We start from the raw sequence: 20,702 nt of genomic DNA, 5'->3' as shown, positions 1-20,702 counted from the left end.
TAAAACCAGAGAGACTCAGCTACACTTCAGTCCTTAAATAAATACAAAGACACCAGTCACCCTCAGCCGGGGCTGTGGCTGCAGCAGGCACCTGCCTGCGAGCGTGGGGTCTCCCACTGCGCCGGGAGAGTCCTCGCTGTCACCCGCTGCTCCAGGGGCTGAACCGCTCTGAGACCCACAGTGAAGCCCCTGGACCAGGCCAGCTCCTGGGAAACGCTGGCTCCTTTTCCCTGAAGACCCAGCTCAGGTCTACAGCGACGCCAGGCCTGGTGCCTCGTGGGGAAGGGGGACAGCCACGAGGGACTGACCCTGCGCGTTGGCCGCCACCACCACGGCACCTCCGCTGTCTTCTTCACGCCCTCCTCGTGGGGACACGCTGCCGAGCCGGCCGCTCCAGGCCACGAGCGCGACCCCGTCCACCGCATGTCCGCACACAGGGGTGGGCAGCCGGAGGAAGCTCCTAGATACATACACACGGGCACACACACACACCCTACTCCTCTGCCGCTGGTATCGCAGCGCAGCCGGTCCTCGGCGTTAGGGCAATCCGGGACTTGCCTGTTCTGAGACACAAGAGAGGGGTGGCCCGGGGTGAGCGCAGCTCTTTGCGCCTAGACGAGCCCACGGGGAGGGATGCCAGCGACGGGGGGGGCTGTTATCCCTGAGCACCGATTGCCGTAACCCCACCAGGGTCGTTGCCCGTCCTCAGGTGCTGCAGGGATGCAGAGGCAGGGTTAGCACCTGCACCTCTGCGCTTGGGCCTGGCTGACTCCCAATTGTGAGAAGGGGCATTAGGGTACGGGGACAAGGCAGGGGATGCAGCAGGGACCAATCTCGTTGCCAAATTTCTCCCTCATCTGATTAGAGGTGGGGGCTGGAAGGAAATGGCTACTGCCTGGCAAGATATCTCCCCCAGCCCTCCCCCAAGCCGCCCAGGGTCTCAGGGTGAAGGACAGGGGCGCTCCCCTCGCCAAGGGTCCAAAGCCTTACCCAAGTCCTTGGGGACCGGTTTCACCCCAGCCATGGCCTGGGCATTCTGGCTGCGAGACATGGCGCAGGGTGGGCGCCAGGGGTACTCAGGCTGCAGGAGATGGAACAGAAACAACAAATTACCAGGGATGCAAATCATGAGCCTGCACTCTGTATTTGATTGCCAAGGTGTGAGGAGGAGGAGGGGGAAGAAGAGGGCTGAGCTTTCACGTGCCAACAGGACACACATGCTCAGCTCCCTACGGCATGGGTAGACACTCACCGGGGGAAAATGGTGGAAGTTCTGTCCTGGCGTGTGCTCGCCTGGCATCGCTGGTGGGTATCGGACCTGCTGCCATTCATCGTAGCCGTGGTACATGGGGTGAGCCACGGGGGGACTGTACTGGTACTGGTACATGGGGCAGGCGGGGCCCACCGGCCCCGGCAGTGGCTCGGCGTGCAGCCTCTCTCCAGAAGCCTGCGAGGAGCCGGGGGAGATGTTGGGGAAGAGTCCTGAGGGCAGCCCACCACCCCCCATCACCCAGCTCAGAAGTTGCCCCTCCAACAGCAGACAAGAGGCTGGGGCCAGGCCCGCAGCCCCCAACCCCTCCACCCAGGAAGGGTTTTTCCCCTGTTCCCACCTGTTTGTGCTGTTTCAGCAGTTTCTTCAGCTTCTCCTTCTCCTCCTTCTCCCTCTGGCAGTCATCCTTGGAGGCCCGCAGCTGGGAGCGAGGAGGGGTTAGTGCACAGCCCACCCCATCACCTCTCTTGTCTGCAGGGCAGGGACTGCTGCAATGGCCCACAGGAATGCCCCCACCGGTCCCCCACCACCAGATTCCCAGGAGAGGAGTAGGAGGAAGAGATGAGTGAAAGGAGATGCTCTAGCAGTGACAAATGGCAGCAAAACCAGCCCTTCTGTCCCACCTCAGCCTTTGCTCCAAGATGGGTACGGGGACCATGACACTGGGGACAAGCACCTTCAATGTACCTGGGGGGGATGTGGGGCTCCTGGGGTGCTGCCCAGCGCTGCTCACCTGGTTGTTGGAGAGGACCAACTGCTTCTGCAGCTTCTCTAGCTGCTGCTTCAGCTCTTCCTTCTCCTCATTCATTCTCTCCCTGTCACTCCGCTCCCGCTGGAAGTCTTCCTCAAAAATTTTCACCTGGCAGGATGGAGGGGTGTGGGTCCACCTGATCAAGGCCAGACACCTCCCCATCGCTGTGTTGCCATCCCTGACCCCACCAGCTACACCAAGCCCCAGGCAGGTAGGCTGGCATGATGGCCCATGGCTGTGGCCGCTCCAACTGAAGGCCTGGAAGATGCTGAGCTCTGTCCCTGCTCCCCATCACTGCGGCACAGACACCCAGCTAGGGCTGCTCCTGGCCACACTGGGTTCTTTACCGGGGTTCCCAGGGCACATAGCTCCCTCCCCACCTCTACAGGAGCAGGAGTCACACTGTCCCGCCCTACCTGCTGCTTAAGAAGCTCGTTCTGGGTCAGCAGCTCCTGCTGCGGCATCTTCCCAGCCGGTTCCATGGTGCTAGCAAAGATGGGTGGTGGGGAGGCCTGGACATTCAGGGCCTCCTCCAGCGCCTGGAGAGGAAGATGAGCAGAGAGGGGAGTCAGAGCTCTATGCCGTACCCATGACATCTCCAGGGGGCCATGGGCACATCCCAATGTAGGAAGCGGGCATAACTGGGCAAAAGCAAGAGGGACTTCATCCCCCATCCCCCTTTCTTGGGAGCCTAAGGAGATGTGGTGGCATCATCTGACACAAGCTCCTGCCTGGGCAAGGAGCTGAGTAGGAAGGGGTTGATCAGGGTCAGTTTTGGATTTGAGAGAGAAGAGGCCAGAGAGCACAGAAGATGTTTTGCAGAGAGGGGTTGTGCCCTGGCTCTCACCTTGTTCAGCCTCTGGATCTCCTTCTCCTGGTACTCCCGCTGCCTGGTGACCGGAGCCAGCTGGTCCTGCAGGAACCGCATCCTCTGCTGCAGGTCCCTCACCTCCATGGCCAACCTCTCCTTCTCCGCCTGCAGGACCCGGGGGATGGAGATCAGCCAGGGCAGGGCGATGGGGCCGGCAGCTCCCCGCCACCCTTTCTGAGGGACTCACCTCCTCTGTTTCAATCCGTGACTTGGCCAGGAGCAGCTTGCGGTCGAAATCCCGTTGCTTTTGCTCCCGCTCTGACTCCAGCTCGGTCAGTGCCCTGCGAGCCTCGGCCAGCTCCTGGTGCAGGTCCGTGATCTGCCAGGAGGGAGTAGGGACGTTGCCTGCCCAGAAGGACCCACACCAGGGAGAGAAAGGAGGTGCAGGCAGCCCCAAAACCTTCCCCCACAGCCAGTCTCCTCCAAATCTCCCAGCTGGCACCCTGCAGAGATGTGCCCCCTGCCCGAGCACCCAGCTCTGAGCACCCAGCCTTACCTTCTGCTCGTACTTCTGCTTTGTGGCTCGGAAGTGCTGATCCCATTGCTTATTCACCTCCAGCAGCTGCAGGGAGAGAGGGAGAGCTGAAATGGGAGTCCAATCCCAGCCCTGAGCCAGCCATGGCAGTCCCCAGCAGCCTCCTGTCACAAAAGCACCTCGGGAACCAGCTGGATGGAGATCCCAGCTCCAGCAGCACTTCCCTGCAGCTCCGCAGCCCTGCCCCGGTCTCCCCGTGCCGTCCCAGCCACGCTCCCCCACCACCTGCTCCCACCCTGCTCCTGGCAGTGCCTGCCTCCCAGCCTGCTCCTCACCTCCCTGCGCTGGTGCTCCAGGATCTTCACCTTCTTCTCCTTGGCCTCCAGCTCTCCTCTGCCCGGCACCTTCTCCACCGCAGCCCCGCTCTGCTGGACGCGCACGGGGGGGACCCTCAGGGCTTTCGCGGAGGCTGTGCCCGAGGCTGGCTAAACACAAGCCAGTTCCCCTCCCACGGCCTCCCCCATCCCCTTGAGACCCTAAAAAGTCCTGCTGGTCGTACTGGGACAAACTGGGGGCTTGCTTAAAATGAGGCCACCTTTGCTGACATGTCAGCGGGCTCCCCGCCTCTTTCCCAGCCCTCTCCAAGGGCGATGCTTCTCACTCACCTGCTGCTGCTCAGCAGCTTCCCTCTTCCCGCTGTCCTGGCTGCTGAGTGTCACCATCCTCCGGAGCTCCTGGTTCTCGCACCTGCGGGCAGGGAAGGACGGGTAAGAGGGAAGAAGCAGCACCCAGGGCAGCCATGTCCACCTCCTCGCTGGCCATCCTCACCTGAGCTTCTCCAGCGCCTGGTTTCTCTGCTCCAGGTCCCGCTCCAGCTTGGTTCGCAGCTCCTTGTTCTCACTGTGCAGCGTCTCACACAGCGTCTGGGGGGCAAGTGCCAGTAGCATGAGGACCGTTGCCAGCCCCAGGAGCCTCTTTGGCCACCAATTTCCCACCCAGCCCTGGCACAGAGGTGGGTGTCCACCTCAGGGTGGACCTGGCACAGAGGTGGGAGTCCACCTCAGGGTGGACAGGAGGGACTTGGTGGGGGAAAAAGAAAAAGAAAAAAAAAAGAAAAAAAAAACCACAAAGAGCCTAGCCAATCCTTGCTCACCTGCAGGAACGACGTTCTCTGCTCATTCTTGTGCACCTTGGAGGCCAGGCGCTTGAGCTCGGAGGCCATGTAGCCCATGCGCATGAAGACCTGGTCCTTGCTGGCATCTTTGGCACAGCCGCTCAGCGTGTTCTCCAGCTGCTGCAGCTGGGGCAGTAGGTTGGCATCCTCGTTCGGCAGCTGCTCCAAGTCCTGGGGACGAGGAAGGACCCAAGCATGGTCAGGTCAGTTCAAGGAGCATTGTAAAGTTCCCTCTTGGGGCAGGTGAGCCTCACTGCCAATCCAGAGCCGTGGTGTGGAGCTGGGCCAGCACCAAGAGACTCTGCAACAGCCCTCGGTACAACGAAAAATTGCGTTGGCTTTGTAAAGGTTTGATTCCCAGCTGCTGGACTTGGGACACCAGGTTCCCAGGTAGAGTGGGCCACTACAGCAGCTCTCCCAGCCCATGGATTCCCCATAGCCCTCGGCAGTTTGAGCAGATCACGCTCGCTGATGGCAACGGAGGCGCCTCCAGCCCTGATCCCTTCTTCCCCCTGAGCTCTCCCCATTGGCACCAGGACTGGAAATCCCAGCTCCTGAGACTGTCCTTTCCGCTCCCTGGCCCACGCTGGGAGCTGAGGTTTGCCAAGTGAGGGGTGGTCTTACCCCAGCGCCCATCTCTTCCTTCCTCCTGTCACCCAGCATGGCTCTGCAGGTCCCCTGCCCACCACAGCACGCCAGGCACCGGGAACCCAAGCTCTCTGGCAGGCAGCAGGCAAGAGGGTGATGCACGGGATTTAAACGGTGGCCGGGAGAGCCCGGGTCAGGGCGCACCCACCAGCGTCACGGCACACCCCAACCCACGCACAAAGGGTGTCCCCAACAGGCTCATCCTCCCCTGGCATGGCTGGTTAACTCCACCATTGCCTAGGAGACACCGCCAGCACAACACAGCCCAGCACGGTGCGAGGTGGGGACGCACTGGCACACCTTTGCCCGCTCCGCTCCCAGCCCTGCTGACTCACCCAGCTGCCTGTGGGATTGCCCTGGGCATCACCGCGTGGGGCAAGGAGCCCAACGTGTCCCTAGCACCCTTGTCCCAGGGTTTACAGCCCTGAAACTGCCATGGGAGGGTGTGCGTGGGCCACAGCACACTCAGCTCCTCCTGTCAGTGCCGGCCAGCAAGGGGAGGCAGTGAGGACCCAAACCCAGGCAGAGCAGCTGGGAGAGCCTGGGTACAGGCATGGGACTGGCACTCACTCGGGGCCAGCAGCCGATCACCAAGCAGATGCCACCTCATTCTCCATCACCCCACGGCTGCACTCCAGGAGGACCCAATGAGACTCAAGCCCTCCTAGAGCCTCTCTGGCCAATGCAAACAAAAAGTCCAACGAGAGCACATCCCCTTACTACCAGCACTGTGTGATGCAAGCAGATATTCGTCCTCCTTGGGCTCCCCATCTCTGCTCCCCTCCCTTCCAGCACAGACAAAAACTTGGAGCAGGACAGGACAGGGCAGGGCAGTGCCAGCCATGGGGACATCCAGGTGCATTCAGCTCTCCGGCCCCAGCGAGACACGGGGAGGAGCAGCCACGGGGCTGTGTGGTTCCCTCCTGCCTGTGGACTGGCCAGGTCCCCTCATCTTCATCGCTGGCAGAGACTGGGCACAGCAGCACAAGCATTGTCACGGGGGCTGCATGTGGGGCTGGCTCTGCTCCCCTGGGAGCACGCTGGCGCCTTTTATCCCTCCTCTGCGGCTTGCCCAACGGCCACCTTGACATGGGTCCCCAGCCCTGCCTGCACACCCTCCCATGCCTCTGGTATCACCACTGAACCAGTGGGCTCGATTCTCCACCCACCATCCACCAAATCCTGCAGGCACCAGGGCCACTCACCGCTCTCCCGCTCTCCTGGGGAAACCCCTGCGCTTCCACAGCAACAATCTCGAACTCCGAGGAGGATCCCTGCAAGGGGAGGCAGCCAGGTCAGGTCTCCCCAGGGAACGGCAACCCAGGACGCCACCGCGCAGAGGCAGGGGCCAGCTCTCGCATTCACCAGACTCACACTTGGAGGAGATTTCCGTGTTTCCATGTCCAGCTGGGTGGCCTGTGTGGAACTGGGATCGGGGCCGACGGCTGCAGAGAGGGGAGAGGATGTAGCCATGAGCCTTTTGGAGAGCAAGGCCTCTCCCCACCCGGCGCAGGGATGCAGAGAGCAGACACCCCATGAGGCGGGGCACCAATGGATGGTTTCTAGCCCAGCTACGGGGATGGGACAGAAACCTCGCTCCAGGAGAAGGGAGGACAGTAGTGGTTTGACAAACTCCAGATGACAGCGCTGCAAGAAACCTCCATGAAAGTCTTCTTCACACCGTCTCCCTTCCCCTAAGCTCAAGATCCTGAGCCATTAGGTTATCCCTCTCCAGCGAGCTCCGTGTCTCCTACCTCCGGTTTCCACCAGGTCGTCCAAGGAAGATGATGCTATCAACATTTTGTTGTCCTTCACAAGGTCCTCTGCTTTCTGTCGCAGCTTGGATGCCTCCACCTGGGACTCCTCCAGCAGCTCGCCTGTTGTGGACAACAGAAGGATGCTCACCCTTCTTCCCCAAGCACCTGCCCTGCAGCAGCCCCAGTCACCCACACCAAGCCGCGTGCTTGGCTGGAGAAGTGCCCAGCATGGTCTGTCTTCATCCAGAAAGATTTTTTTCTCGGCCAAATCCAATTCCAAAGCTATTTCAGTGGCTCACTGGCTGCAGAGTCCCCCACGCTGACACACAGAGGACTGGTTATGGGAGGCAGCAGGGCAGCACTGGATCTCAGAGAGGTCTCCTCCACTTCTCGGAGATGAATTTAAGCCTAGGTGGTGGACCCAGGGGTCCAGCCTGCTTGCTTTGGGGTCTGGCACCAGCAACGCAATTCTCCGCCCGCCCCGGGCAGCTGCTCCCACATCAGTGGGTCCTGGTTCCAGGTAGGGGCACAGTGACATGACGGGAATCACAAGGCAGGTGGAAATTTGGCTGCAGAAGCAGGACTCAAAAGCAGAAGTTGACCGAAACCAAACCCGGGGTGGGTGGGGAAAGGCGGCTGAAGAAAGGGGTGACAGGACTCGGCTGGGGCACTTAAACGTCGGCAGGTGCCTGTGGTTGCGACGAGCACCCAACAGAGTAGCACCGGGGAAAGGCTCCTGACCAGACAGAGGTTGCAGGAGGTAAAGGCGTTCATCAAAGGCAGAACAGATCCAGGCTCTGGGGAGCTGGTCTTGCTCCATCACTTGCCTTTTTGTTTCTCCCCAGCCATTTATCCCACCGTAAAGCACCCCAGGAGTTCAGCAAAAGCTTGGGTCTCGTGTGGAAAAAGCCCAGACATCCTGCTCAGCCCCAAGGATGGGGAGAGTTTTGCCGCTGCCCCAGTGCCAAAATCTCATAGCACCCTTCCTAACTACAGCAAGAAACCCCCAAGCTCGGAGGGTGCAGGCTGCGCTGCCCCAAAGGCACACCTCATCCCCCAGCCACGCAGCAGTTACCGATAGACTTGATCCCCTGCATCTTCTCCTTCAGCCGGGCGTTCTCCTCCACCAGCCGCTCAAAGGCTGTGGATCCATTCTCCTCCGTCCCCCCACCGGGGTCGTAGATACGGTAGGGTCCTCTCCCTTCCATGCCTGCCATTCAGTCGCCTACCTCCCAGCCGGGCATCCCTGCAAGGCAACGAAGCACAGCGTCACCTTCCTCTGGCCCCGGACGGTGCCGCTGTCCCCTGGTCCCCACCGTGCGGGAGTCCAGGGTGCCACGCTAACGGAGGCAGGGCTGCCTCACCGCTCGCCAGCCAGCGAAGTGTCCCAGGTGACGGCACTTCCCCCCTCCAGCCCTGCTTGGGGCGAACGTGCTGGGGTGACTCACGGCCATGAGAAATATCACGCGAGGAGGCATCACCAGCACCCCAACCCGAGACCGAGACGGGCTCTCACCCCCGCGGGGCGCGGGAGTTCCCGAGGAGGTCACAGCCCCTGCATCCCCGTGGGGATGTAGACCTGGTCCAGGAGCACCCACCCCCAGCAGTTGCAACCCGCTCACCACAGGATATTTTTGGGGGGCAGAAAGAGTTGCAGGGGAGCTGTTTGGGGAGGAGCAGTGTTGGCAGCTGCAAAAGCCAGGGGATTTTTTGGGCACATAGACGAGCCCCAGCAGCCAGGCAGGGACCCACTCTGTCCTCTGGCTCAGCCAGAGAAACCAGCTGCCAACGGCATGGCTTCCTGAACCGGGACATCGGGAACAGCCAGGCAACAGTGTGCTATTTGGTTTTTAATTCCTTGCATTCGTGGGTGGCCCGAGGCCATATATCCACCCTGATGCCAGCTTGATGTAAAGTGGAGCAGCACAGCAGCTGAGGCGGCCGCAGAGGGTGATGCCAGCTGGAGCCAGGACACTGCCTCCAGTGCCAGCTGCCGGGGGGAGCACCCATGGGCACCCCCAAGCGCTCTTCCCCCCAGCCAAGACAGCTGGGCCCTCACAAGTAGGACGGGGCTGACAATGGGGCACCTTGAAAGGGGAAGGAGGTAAGCCCGTGCTCGAAACCGTCCCGACCTCAGAGTAATGCTCACACCACGAGCGATCCCGGCTGATCACCGGTTTGGATGACCTGCCTGCCAGGGAGCAGCAGGGACTTTCCAGATGACAACTGCCACCTGGCAGCATCCGCAACTGGAGCGGCAATTAACGCCCGCCTCGGCGGCAGGTAATTACGCGTGGCCTCAGCAGCAGTCTGCCTTGGGAGCCAGGAGGTCTCACCTTCCTCCTGCTCTGTGGGTGCTGCCAAGCACCCAGAGCCCCCCATGGGGATCCAGCAGCCCCGTTCCAAGCAGCTGGAGGCGGTGACCGCCCGGAGCTGCCCAGCTGCGGCGCAGGGCAGGCTGAGCAGCGGCTATTTCTGGAACCCACAGCAGCTGACAGGAAGCTGCAGAAGAACTGGGACAGTTTCTGTGCCACGGGTCCTGGCGCTGGGCAGCATTGTCACAGCCGGTACGAAATCCTCCCCTGGCCCCACGCCACGGGATGAGGAAAACTCCCGGAGCAGAGCTGCTGGTGGGCAGGATGGAGACCAGTGTGACAGCACACACATGGCCTGGGGACCCAGTGGCACCTCCGCCACAGGGAAATGCCATCACCTGTGGCCACACTACCTGCCTGGTCAGCTCGGCAGAGGACAGGGACAGTGTCACAGGCAGGCTGGGTTCCTGAGCCGGTTTCTCACCAGTGACCAGTCACCACGTGCTGCTCCAGATCCAAACTCATGGCTCTGGGAGGAGCTGGTTACTAAAGCGATCCTGCAGCGAGCATCTTGTGGGGTGTCCGTGTCTTCTGCCAGGATGAACCCAGGTGTGGGTCAGGGAAGGTGAGGACAAGCTGCCCTCTTCACAAGGGAACCTTTCCTCATGCAGGTTTGCAGCAGCCTGAAATGCCAGCCCCCATTTTCTCACACTCCAGACCCCAAACCAGGAGGTTCTTCACCTCACCCCACAGCACACATGAGGGGACCCCTACCCCTGCGCGTCCCTGCCCGCAAGGCAACGCGGCACCAAACACCCAAACCCAAGCTGCACTGATCACCTCTCACACTGGCAGAGCTCACTCACAGCGATCCCATATTCTTCCAGCTGGATGGAGCCACCGAAAACCTCTGCTATTCCCAGTTCTCATGGTTTTATCAAGGATTTTTCTACCCAAGGTCAGCACTCCACCAGGCAGACAGCAGCGGAGGGGTGCCAGGAGCTGTTTTCAAACAACAGCTGAGGAGAGGAACCGAACTATCTCTAGCTGACAGAAGCACAGACCAGCCAGGAATTCACCAGCAAACAAAACCCAGCGAGAGGGCAGGGTTTTTGCAGCATCTGACCCCATCACCGGGGTCAGAGTGTGTTTGCCCAGCGTGGAGGAACAGCCTCATTTCTGCAAGGAGCTGGTGGGACCGAGCTGTCCTTAAGAGTACTGACAGGTGAGATTTGCAGTGAAAAAAATCTCATGTTTCAATAAAAACACCAGGGGAGGAGAGCGAGGACTATAGACAAGCACCTAACAATGGTTAGAAATGCAAAGAAAACACGACTACAACAACTCCAGAAGAAACCTCCAGACCACCAGAAAACACTTCTCTTTTTGCCAACGAACCATTTCTAAGCTAATCCGATGGTATTTCACAGCCCCAGGGGCTGAGGGCCAGCCATGGACTGCGGCTGCTGGGTATAGCTCACCGGCTCCGTGCCCAGCTGCCGACGGAGGCTGTCAGACGCCACCGTCACCCGTGGGCGTTGCTGGTTGCAAGTGGGGCACTGAGACCTTTAGGTAGTAAATTCTTACGACAACTCAGCAAAAGGAGAGAATGAGAGAGCAAGCGGACAGGGGAGACACGCAGGCGAAGACGAAAGCGGGGTGGTATTTAAATAGCTGCGCTGCGGCTTGGGAGTGAGCTGGCACCGTGTGGCTGCGGCCAGGCTGTCCCCCACCGTGCATCACTGTCACGGCCACCGGTGCCACAGCCATCGCCACACCAGCCATGCCGAAGCTGCAGAAGGAAACGATTCCTGGTTTAAAATTACCGAGCAGCCGAAGACATGAAGGCGGAGGATGCTAATCCTGCACAGCGAGCGGGCTGGCACCGCTGGAGGTTTGCTTTCGGCAGTGAGCCCCGGGGTGGAGACCAGCTTGGCAGCCCAGCAATTCCCATCCTGTGGATCCATGGTGGGGGCTTGGCCCAGCCCTTAGGAGAACAGGGTTTTCCTTACCCCAGCATGCAACATTCCCAGGAAGTCTCTCCGACAGGACTGCAGGAAGCAAAAGCAAATCCCTGCAGGCTGCCCGCAGTGTTTTCCCATGACCTGGGCTGCCGGGCCCCCGGCATCCCTCCTCCTCAGAGGAAAAGCAAAAGCCTCTCAGAAAGAAACTATGGAGGGATTTTTTTTTTTCATTTGATCATTTTACTGGAAATCAGCAAAATGCCACAGCCTCCAGCCCGGTTTCTTTTCCTCTCCAGAGCTCCTGCAGCTCCCCAGCCCCATGGACAACCATTCCTGAGCTGCTGGGCCGGTCTCATTTGTAGGGAAGCAAAAGCAGAGCTGGCTTTAGGAGGAAGCAATAAAAGGAGAGTCTCTGGGCACTGCAGTCCACTGGGCTGGGAGTAACAAAAGAGGAAAGCAGGGATCGCAAGGCTCAGGTCTCAAAGGGAAAATCTGAACCTCCACTTGAACCATTTTTCTTCCCAGCCTGGCCAGTTACAGAGAGAGGGTGGGAAAGGCAAGAGCCCCATCTGAAACGCAGATGTTACCGATGTGCTCCAGCCAGAAATCCCACCCTTGCCTGAGAAACCCACCTCCTGCAGAGGCTTCACAAAACAAAGCATTTCCCCATTCAGAGCCAGGTTTACAAACACCACGCTCAGCTGCAGAGCTCCTCGCCACGCATCCGAGCTCCGGTGCGGGCAGGACAGGCAGCCAGACCTGGTGGTGGCACTTCCCTGGGCAGCACCGTGGCGCTTTACGTGAGACCCTGTCTTCTGCTGCAAAGACGTCTCATTTCATGCTGCCTGCTCCATTTCTTCGCCCCGTAGAGCTCAGTAGCTATCATGGCTGCTTGTCACAGCACTTAAAAGCAGAGCAAGGCACAAACACCCTTTTCCTTGCAGCTCCAGCACAACCGGGGCTGCTCCTGTCCAACCTGGCGCACTTCAGCCAGGCAACAACCAAGCAGCAGAAGACGCCAGCACCGCAAAGTTACACCAGCACAGCTACCTCTGTCACCCAAAGCATAAGAATTGTTGCTTTAAAACGAAATCTGCAATGCCACAGGAGTGGATGGCTCAGCCTCCTCCACCCACGGGTGTTTTGTACCAGCTGCTGGCAAGCAGCGTCCCACGGCCCTATGCTACAAAGGGCTGTTTGGCACAGGTCGGGCAGAAAGGGCGTCGTGGGATTTCTTGCGGAGCCAGGAACAATGCCAAAGGCTGCAAAAAGCCTCTCATCTTTTCTTATTGCTTATTTTCCCTCGCCACAGAGATGGCTCTCAAGGACGAAGCTGGAGCCTTCCTGTCTCCAGAACTGGCCCCAGCAGCAGTCAAAGTCCGGTCTCCCGGCTCCAGCACGCTTTGGCTGCCTTTGCCACTGCTCTCAGTGAAATCTGCACTCCAAAAGAGCTTGGAGCAGCAAAACAGCTCTTGCTCACCCAAACAGGTGGAAATAACGAGCTAAAGGGGAAAGGTTGCATTTGCCTCCCTGATAGAGGGAGCAACCTGTGCCCAGGGGCACTGAGGAATGGGATGGACAGATCTCCCAGAGGAGATCTCCCCACCAAATCCCATCCAGAGCTGTTTCCACCCCAAAGCAGGGCTGACAGGCAGCATCTTCCCTACCTCTGCCCTCGGCAGGGGCCTCAGCCTGGAATTGAGGGAGGGGAGATGGGGAAGCAGGTTCCCCAAAGGATGCTGCCATCCCCGCTCCGACTGTTCCAGCCCCTGGATCCCCGTCTGACGCGGGCTCCTCCATCAACCGGGGGCTCCTGGGAGCCGCGGCCGCCCGCAACCTCCCACGGGGGTGGGATCCGCGCCGCGACCCTACTCGAGGAGGGTGGGAGGGGGGGACCCGCCAGCCCAGAAATAGTCAGAAGGGAGATGCGTGGGCCTGGGGAAAAGCCGGGGTTGTGTAAGGCAGAGCGAGGGGAGGAGCGAGCCCGGGGTTCGCCCCCCCGCACCTCTCTGAGCTTTTCCTCTCCCCCATGCCGGGCATCGGCACCACCGGCACCTGCCCTCCGGTAGCGCCGACGGGAGCCGGCAGCCCCGGCCCCACGAGAGGGGAAACTGAGGCACAGCACCCAGGCCCACCCCGCAGGACGTCGCGGCCCCAGACCCCTCCAGGGTTTCGACCCCACGGAAACGGACAGCCCGGCAACCGGACAAACAGAGCCGACGCGCAGCACCGAGCCCCGCCAGCCCCTCCCCGCGGCGCAGCCCGGTGGCTCAAGCATGGCCCTCCTCTCCCTAAGGGCGGCGAGCCCCCATACCGCCCCGAGCTCACCTGCCAGCAAGCCCCCGAAGCGGGGCAGCTCCTGATACCGGTCCCGGTACCGCTCCGCCACCAGCACCGGTAACAGCGGCGGCGGCGTAGACGGAACAGCGGTTCCGCCCCTGGGAAATTCCCAGCCTGACGGACAGACGCTGCAGCCAATCGGCGCGGGGCGGAGGGTATAAAGGGAGAGGGCGGGGGGGAAGGCGGTGTGTCATGGCGGAGCGGTTGCGTTCTGTGTCCGTGGTTCCTGGGGTTGCGCGGGGTCCTGCGGGATTGCCCGGCATAGCGGGACCTTGAGGGGTGAAAGGAGGTGGCCTGCCTCAGCTTTAGGGGAGGGGGTGGGTGTTCCGCTCGTTGGGGAGCAGCAGGCCCGAGCTCAGCAGCTGCTCCCCCGGCTTATCGAGAGACAAAATGGCGGGGCCGAGGGGAGGGGTGGCGGCGGAACCCCCTCGTACCCGCGGTGCCGCTTGTGAGGTGCGGCTGGTGTGGAGCGATAGCTGATGGGAGGCTGTGCTGAGAAGACCGTGGCTGCTTTGGCGGGGGGGCTGCAATGGTCCCGGTTTCCCCTCAGCCCGGGGAAGGAGGCCTGCGTGCTCCCCCTGAGCCTTACCAGATCTTTGCTTGCTGGGCAGCTAAGGCTGGGAGAGTTACCCACCGACTCTGTCTCTGAGTACAGTACACAAGGAAATTACACCTCCCAGCTGGAGCACTTGCTACCAGGGATCCTTTTCCTCTGTGCTGCTGCTTTGATTGTTGTGCATTGGTGAACAACAGAAATCCAGAGGAACAGGAACCACAGGGAACGCCTGCTTTCACGTAGCTCTTCAGAACTTGCTCCATAGCTACTGCATTTTCTTTCTTCTGTTGGTTTTGCCACAAGGAAGGTGTTTATATGTAAAAACAAACGAGAGGCAAAGAAAGCCTGCTGTAAGCAGACATGCTCTTTGCTCTCTGCCTGTACTGACATTTCCTCCTTTCTGTAGGTGACTACTACTGGGCTGGCAGAGGCGTCCTTCACTGGCAATCCTGCTGTTTCCAGCTGTCCCAGTCCCGGCTTCCTACTCGGTTCAGACAGTTCCACCACTTCTTGGCGATTTGATGTTTTTTTTGAGTTGTAAAAATTAAAAAAAAAACAAAAACAAAAAAAAAACACAACAAACTTCTTCCCTGACTGCCCTTCGTTCCAACCAGGACATTGCCCTAGCAGCCTGGCTGGGTTATGAGACAGTTCAGCAGGTGCTGGGATGCTGACGTGCTTTTTGGCTGTGCTTGTGTCAGAGCTCTCAACTGAGAATGAGACAGGAGGACCCCATGCACAAGCAACATCTTTCATTTTGTTCCCTAAAGGGCTTGTTATACCCCAGAGGCCCAGAGCTGTCCTGTAAACCCTCAGAAAACCCGGTTTCAAAGCTAAATGCAGTCCCACAGAACCAGAAAGCATCTTGTTTATAAGATAAGGTCTCAGCCTGCAGAAAACAGCCAAACCACGCATTTGTGAGGAGAGGAGGGGGCATGGCTCTGCTTTGCAGCGCTCCGAGCTGACAGCAGAAAAGCTGCCTGCCGTCCCCTCGCTCCGTCTTGGGCACGCTCGCTCCGAAAAAAGCATTGCTCTACTCACCTGGCCAGGTCGTGGAGGGGTGGGAGCCCTTTGGGCCGGGTGCTCTCTGGCTGCAATCCCCGAATGCGGGAAGGCCAGCCCATCTGAGCTTACTTTTAGGCATGGAGAAGGGGAATTCCCCATGATGGAGGCCCCAGACAGCCTCTGCGTGGTTTTGATAAGGAGCCAGGCACCGCTTAAAGGGCTCTCCTGTGCCGTTCCTTCCAGGGTCCGCAGAGCCGTGTCAGGTATTAGTCAGCAAAGGAGGGAGTGGGGGGGCTGTCGTGGAGCCTGTGATTCACTTTTGGACAACTGGAGAGCCTGGTTACATCATTCTCCTCGCTTGGTTTCTGAGCGACTTCACTGAGTTTGCAAACACATCTTGCTTCTCCCCAGGGAACCTGCAGCATCTTGCGAGAGGCATCGCCATTGTCCCACGCACATTTCCATCCCTTTCTCGTCCATCTCTGGAGTCAGAACAGGATGCATCTTCCCGGGGGAGCAAGGAAGAGCTGGCTCTGCCGGTGAACCCGGACAGCTGACGGTGTGCCAGGGCTGCAGTTAGTCCCTGGAAACCACCCACCAAGACAACTGGTGGTCAGAACCAAGGCTGGAGCCAGCTGGTGCTGGAATAAACACCAAGGATTTAAGTGTTTCTGTTTTACAGAGGCTGATTGCAGCTCTCCAGCTCCTCGCCAGCAGGCACAAAGTTGTACCTGGCAGGATGTTTGGTCTACACTCGCCAGGCGTGAACTGTGAGGCCTGAAAAGTGCCTTGCTTTAGTCCGGCTGGTTTGGGTGGCAGGAGCATGGGTGCATGGCAGGAGGGGCAAGGAGCCATGGAGCCTGGGGCTTAGGTACCCGTGTTGGTGGTTGGTTGGTGGCATGCTCTCACCCAATGCCTCTCCATGTCTCTAGCCAGCTGCTCTTTGTGTTTCTACCTGAGGTCACCAGCTTGGGCTGGCCCAAACGCCAGGACGAATTTCGCTATGAAAACCGAAGGCTCTTGATCCCGTTGGTCCTTCCTCATTCTTTCAGTCCTGCCGTGCTCCTAGGGGAGAAAACTCACTTGACGGCAGCTGTGATTCATGAGCATGGCTGTGAAGATGTGCTCATAGCTGATACTTTTACACACTAGGGGATTTTTGACACGGAGGGCTGGGTTCAGCACCTTTGGCGGAGGCTCGTTCACGTGAAGGCACCCTGATTGCTTCCGTGTTTGTGTCCGTGCTGTGGGAAACGGGGTGAGAAGGAGCACAGGCTATGGATGGGGGTGGCAGAGCTCTGTTCCTGCTTGTTTCAGATCAGCTGTAGCTTCCTTCAGATTGACCCCACTCAGGGGTGAGCAGGGTGGGCCTTGTAGGGTGAATCCTGAGTGGAAGTGGCCTGGCAGCCCACGATGCCCAATAAACCCACCTGCCCTTGTGCTGCTGGGCAAACGGAGCGCATTTGAACCCCGATGCGGCGATGAGGCCAGCCAGGGCCCTGCTGTCACGGGTGGCTGTGCTGGGGAGCTGGCCCGGGAGCGAAGCAGGAGCAGAGGGGCAGCTGTGGAGCAGGCAGTGGGTTTAGCACAGCACCCCGGGGAGCTGTGCTGGTGGGTGCCTTGACATCAGCAGTGGATTTTGCTGGGGGCTGCTGCGTATGCTGTGCTGATCGGATGGGTCCTGGCGCTCCGGCAAGGGAAGGGAAGCAGAAGGCCGGCGATGACGCTGTGAGAGCGGGGAGGAAGCTCCAGCCGCAGGAGGGGATTTCCAGAACATTGTGATCTGCTGCGTATGCAAATCAGGAACTCAAATTAACCTGGCAGGATGGGAGGGCTCTGGGATGGAGGGCAAGGGAGAGGCGGGTGAGGGAGCCTGGGAGAGTGGGCTGCTGGGAGGGGGAAGGAGGGAGCGTGGAAGGGATGGGGTAGGTGAGGGGCCAGCAGAGGGATGGAGAAGGGAGGTGCTGCGGAGCGATCTTGCACCCCAAGACCTCCTGCAGCACCCTGCCTTTGGGTCGGAGTCGCACTGCGGCTCTCCAGGGATGCCTGTCTTCTTTCACTTTGCTGGGTTTCCCTCTCGCCGAAGGAGAGCTCCCTTCTCCCCCTGCCTCTGGCGTGTAAGGCAAGGCTCAGTGTCACCTACTTCGCAGGAGGAGATCACCAGCTCCTGCCTTCCTCCGCAGCCTCACCATCCTCCCCTTCTCTCCTTCACAGTCAGCAGGGGATGGGTTATGGCGGGATCTGGTGCAGCCGCACAGCAGATATGCCAAGAGCTGTGGGAACGGGCTCTGGGAACGCTCAAAGGATTTCCTTATGTGCCTTAAGCTTTGAATTATTCAGAGTCCAAATTTGCAAGATCAACAACACGTACAAAGGGGTTTTTCCTCTCTTCCTCTCTCACCAGGCCATGTCTCATCCAGTTGCAATGCCTGAGAAAAGGGCTCCGCAGCAGTCATCCTGTCCTGGAAAGCCAATTCCAGGGATGATGATATGGGAAGAGCAACTCCGGTGAGCTCAGCCATTTCCTCAGCCTCAGCTTGCCATGGGGAACGGGCTGCTCAGTGAGCGGCACATGGGTGTGAGGGGCAAAGCTGCTTCTTCCTCCTTTGACTTGGGAAGAGGAAGAGCTGAAGAAGAAACCTCTGCTGGCTCCCAAGACTCAAGGCTGGGTTTCTCCCCTCCGGGGGAAGTGGTGGAGGGCAGGAGGGATGGAAGTGGCTCGCTGTTGTTGCAGTGTTGGGCCAAGGACCAAGACCAACGTCCGGTGTTGGGACGCGGCTCCTCCCAGAGTCGCAAAGAGGATCTGCAGTGGCCCTTGGAGCTGACTCAGAGGGAGAGGTCCGACCCTCTGCACACCAAATGCAGGCTCGTGGGGTTTTTTGGATGTTGCAACCTGTGAAATCTGGCGTTGGCTTTGCCTGGAAGTGAGTCCTTGCCCCCGGCATTGCTGGTCAATGTGCAAAACAGCTGCGTGCCAGGTGCTGGTGTGTAAATCTGTGGGCAGCAGCTTCTCTGTGGCAGCCCTGAAGGCTGAAGTGTGGGTGGGCGGCGCAGACCTGCCTCCAGCCCTTACCCTGCTGACAGCCTTTCCAATTCTTTCCTTCTTTGTGCCCATCGTTTTGCCTTCCCCTTTCCTAGCCTTCCTTGAACCGCTTGTCTTCTTGTTGATCACAGAGGATAGACATGAGATTTGCCACCATTTGCCCTTGGATTGGCCTGGTTGGAGCCAGCGGATGGAGCGGAGCGGTTCCTGGAGAGCGGCGCTGTGAAGTACAGTTCCTCTAGAGACTGGGATGCTACAGGGATCGAGCTGCTTTGTGTGAAGGGTCTATGACCTGCCCACATATAGAGGGTTTAATGGGCAAAACAGTCCTCACTCAGGGAATTTTTATTTAATTTATTGACATTTAACACAAATTGCTAGTGAGTGATTTGGGCGTTAAAGAAAACAAGCTGTCGTCCTTCCTCAGGCTTGGCTTAGCCCAAACGTATTCTTTCCCTTTCCCAGTCTCAGTGTTCCCTGTGTCACTGCAGGTTACACTCACTCCATCCCAAATCCTTTGGCAAGGTGACAGGTCACGTGTAGCCGTCTGGCTGCCACTTCTCTGTGCTCCTTACTGAGTTTCCTCCACTCCTCTGTGCTTCTCGGTGTCCCAGGGTCCACAGCCTGGCTTGGTGCTGCCAGCACCCAGGCTCCTCTTGCTTCACTTGGAGACCTTCTAAAGCAACACCCCTGCCGAACGCCTCTTCATTCCTCCTGGCTGCTTTTAACCAGAGCGTCTCATTTCTCTGGGCCTGGTGCAGAGCCCTCAGGCTTTTCCACACGGGAGGACAGCAGGAATTTAATTCGGCTGGCAGTGGGAGATGCATTTACTATGGTGTGTGACACCAAATGGGAGCAGGTCTCCAAACAGGAGCTGGCTGAAAATTCATCAACATCTACAAGAAAACATCGGGGTGGGAAGCGGGGAGAAAATGTCCCAGGTGCAGAGTGAGTCCCAGGGCCGTGCCTGTGCTTCCCAAGGTGCTGTCGCCCTCCTGGCATTGCTGTCAGGGTGGGCAGCTCTGCGGTTTGCGGTTCTCCCTGGTAGGACAGCCCACCATGAGCAGCCCCAGGTGTGCTGCCAACCCCGGTAGCATGGGGACGGGATGCTGAAATACCCTATGCATAAAGAGGATATTGAGTGTGCTTAAATATTTGCAGCAATTAAAATGCTGCTGCCTGTTTTCTGCTGCAACTGAAGCAACCGCTGCTGGAGATGGATTCCAATGGAGCTGGGGAAAGACAAAGGCTTTTTGGCAGCAGGACTTTCCAGGAGAGGGAGCTGGTCTGAGGAGGAAATCCCATCTCGCTCTCCCTCCCTGTCCCCAAACACTGTGTAACTCTGGTATCTTCCCCTCATTGTAGGAGCAGCTGGCAGGGAAATTCCTGGCCTTGGGACCAGTGCACTGGCGTCAGCCAGGCTTCCTGGTGGTGGCATTGCCCCAAACTGGGCTGGAGACCGTCCCTGAGGGGCTGCCTGGTCTCACTTGCGGTCTTGTGCCACTCCAAGGCAGCTGGGCTGTGGGTGGTGCCATCACCGGTCACAGGCTCATAGCAATCGTGGTACAGCCAGAAATTTCACAGGAGCATTTATGCCTGTGCCTGGAGAATACATCTTCCCTGTATGCACGCTAGGAGCCTGCAAGTTGACAACAAGAAGGAAGCAGGATGGTAGCTCACGTGTTGTGGCCCTGTGCTAACGCCAAGCGGATTTCCTCCCTTGCTCTGAAGGAGCAGAGCTCCACTGCCACAAATCTGGCTCTCCTCGGAGTGCTGGGCTGTCTCCCAAGAGCCAAAACTTCCTTGGACTTTGCAGCCAGGTCCCTGAGAGCAGCGTTCCCAGCAGCGGGGACGTGGCCATCTCTGCTCCCCGCAGTTGCTGTGCCTTGCCGGGGTCTCCGGCAGCCTCACGCCTCTGCTGTGAAGCCGAGAGCTGCAGTGCTGAGCTGCAGGAAGAGGTGAGCAGATGAAGATCAGGGCTATATCCTCCCTTCAAAACATCTTCTGCATCTGCTCAAAGCCTTGGCAGCAGGTTCCTGGCCAAGCAGGTGACTCGTGAGCTGCTGCAGGCACCCAGGTGCCACCAGGACTGGGATGCCCATTCCTCATGACTCTCGGGAACGAGACCGAGGAGGCCAAATCTCCATGGGAGAGCCAGGCCATTTTCCCCTGAGAAGGGTGATTTTGTTTCAAGGGGATGTTTTACAGGAAGGCATCAAGGGAATTTTCAGTGGAATAACAACCAGCTGGGTTGTTTCGGTTTCCCTGGTTTGTCTCTACATGTTGCTGCTTCTCGACCTCGGCCGGTTTTGAAGTGTTATAATAATACTGTGTTATTATTCCTAATGCTGCTTTGATATTTTGAAGGTGAAGCTTTCCTCACCCAGCTGTTCTGAGGAAGACTTGGGTATTCAAGACTTTTTGTTCCGACTTGGAAACAATTGAAAGTGCTGGAATTTCCCACATTTGGAAATTCCAGTTCTTTTCTCCTGGGTGCAGCGGGGGGGGAAGTGCAAACATAAACTGTTTGGGG

At 58.9% G+C, this 20,702-nt stretch overlaps 1 protein-coding gene across 5 annotated transcripts; it reads right to left on the bottom strand.

Moving 5' to 3' along the window:
- Positions 1-20: 20 nt before the first annotated feature.
- TNIP1 (TNFAIP3 interacting protein 1) lies at positions 21-15,201 on the bottom strand. 5 transcript variants are annotated; one of them, XM_086758578.1, is made up of 18 exons: positions 15,163-15,201; positions 8,022-8,192; positions 6,944-7,066; positions 6,564-6,634; positions 6,395-6,463; positions 4,521-4,712; positions 4,196-4,290; positions 4,033-4,114; positions 3,703-3,795; positions 3,389-3,454; positions 3,080-3,211; positions 2,869-2,997; positions 2,438-2,560; positions 2,004-2,129; positions 1,611-1,691; positions 1,253-1,447; positions 991-1,081; positions 21-563 (listed from the first exon to the last, which is right to left on the bottom strand). In XM_086758578.1, exons 2-18 carry the CDS (start codon positions 8,161-8,163, stop codon positions 538-540), a joined length of 1,836 nt encoding a protein of 611 aa, XP_086614704.1. In that variant the 5' UTR covers positions 8,164-8,192; positions 15,163-15,201; the 3' UTR covers positions 21-537. The 5 variants fall into 5 exon arrangements, with proteins under 5 accessions (XP_086614704.1, XP_086614703.1, XP_086614708.1 ...); XM_086758577.1 differs by lacking the exon at positions 15,163-15,201 and adding an exon at positions 13,554-13,662; XM_086758582.1 differs by lacking the exon at positions 15,163-15,201 and adding an exon at positions 13,554-13,662 and having other exon boundaries at positions 21-558.
- Positions 15,202-20,702: the final 5,501 nt, after the last annotated feature.

The sequence above is a fragment of the Chlamydotis macqueenii genome, chromosome 14 (genome assembly GCF_036417535.1).
Source record: "Chlamydotis macqueenii isolate bChlMac1 chromosome 14, bChlMac1.mat, whole genome shotgun sequence".
NCBI lineage: Eukaryota > Metazoa > Chordata > Aves > Otidiformes > Otididae > Chlamydotis > Chlamydotis macqueenii.
This window is presented reverse-complemented; position numbering and strand designations above follow the sequence as displayed.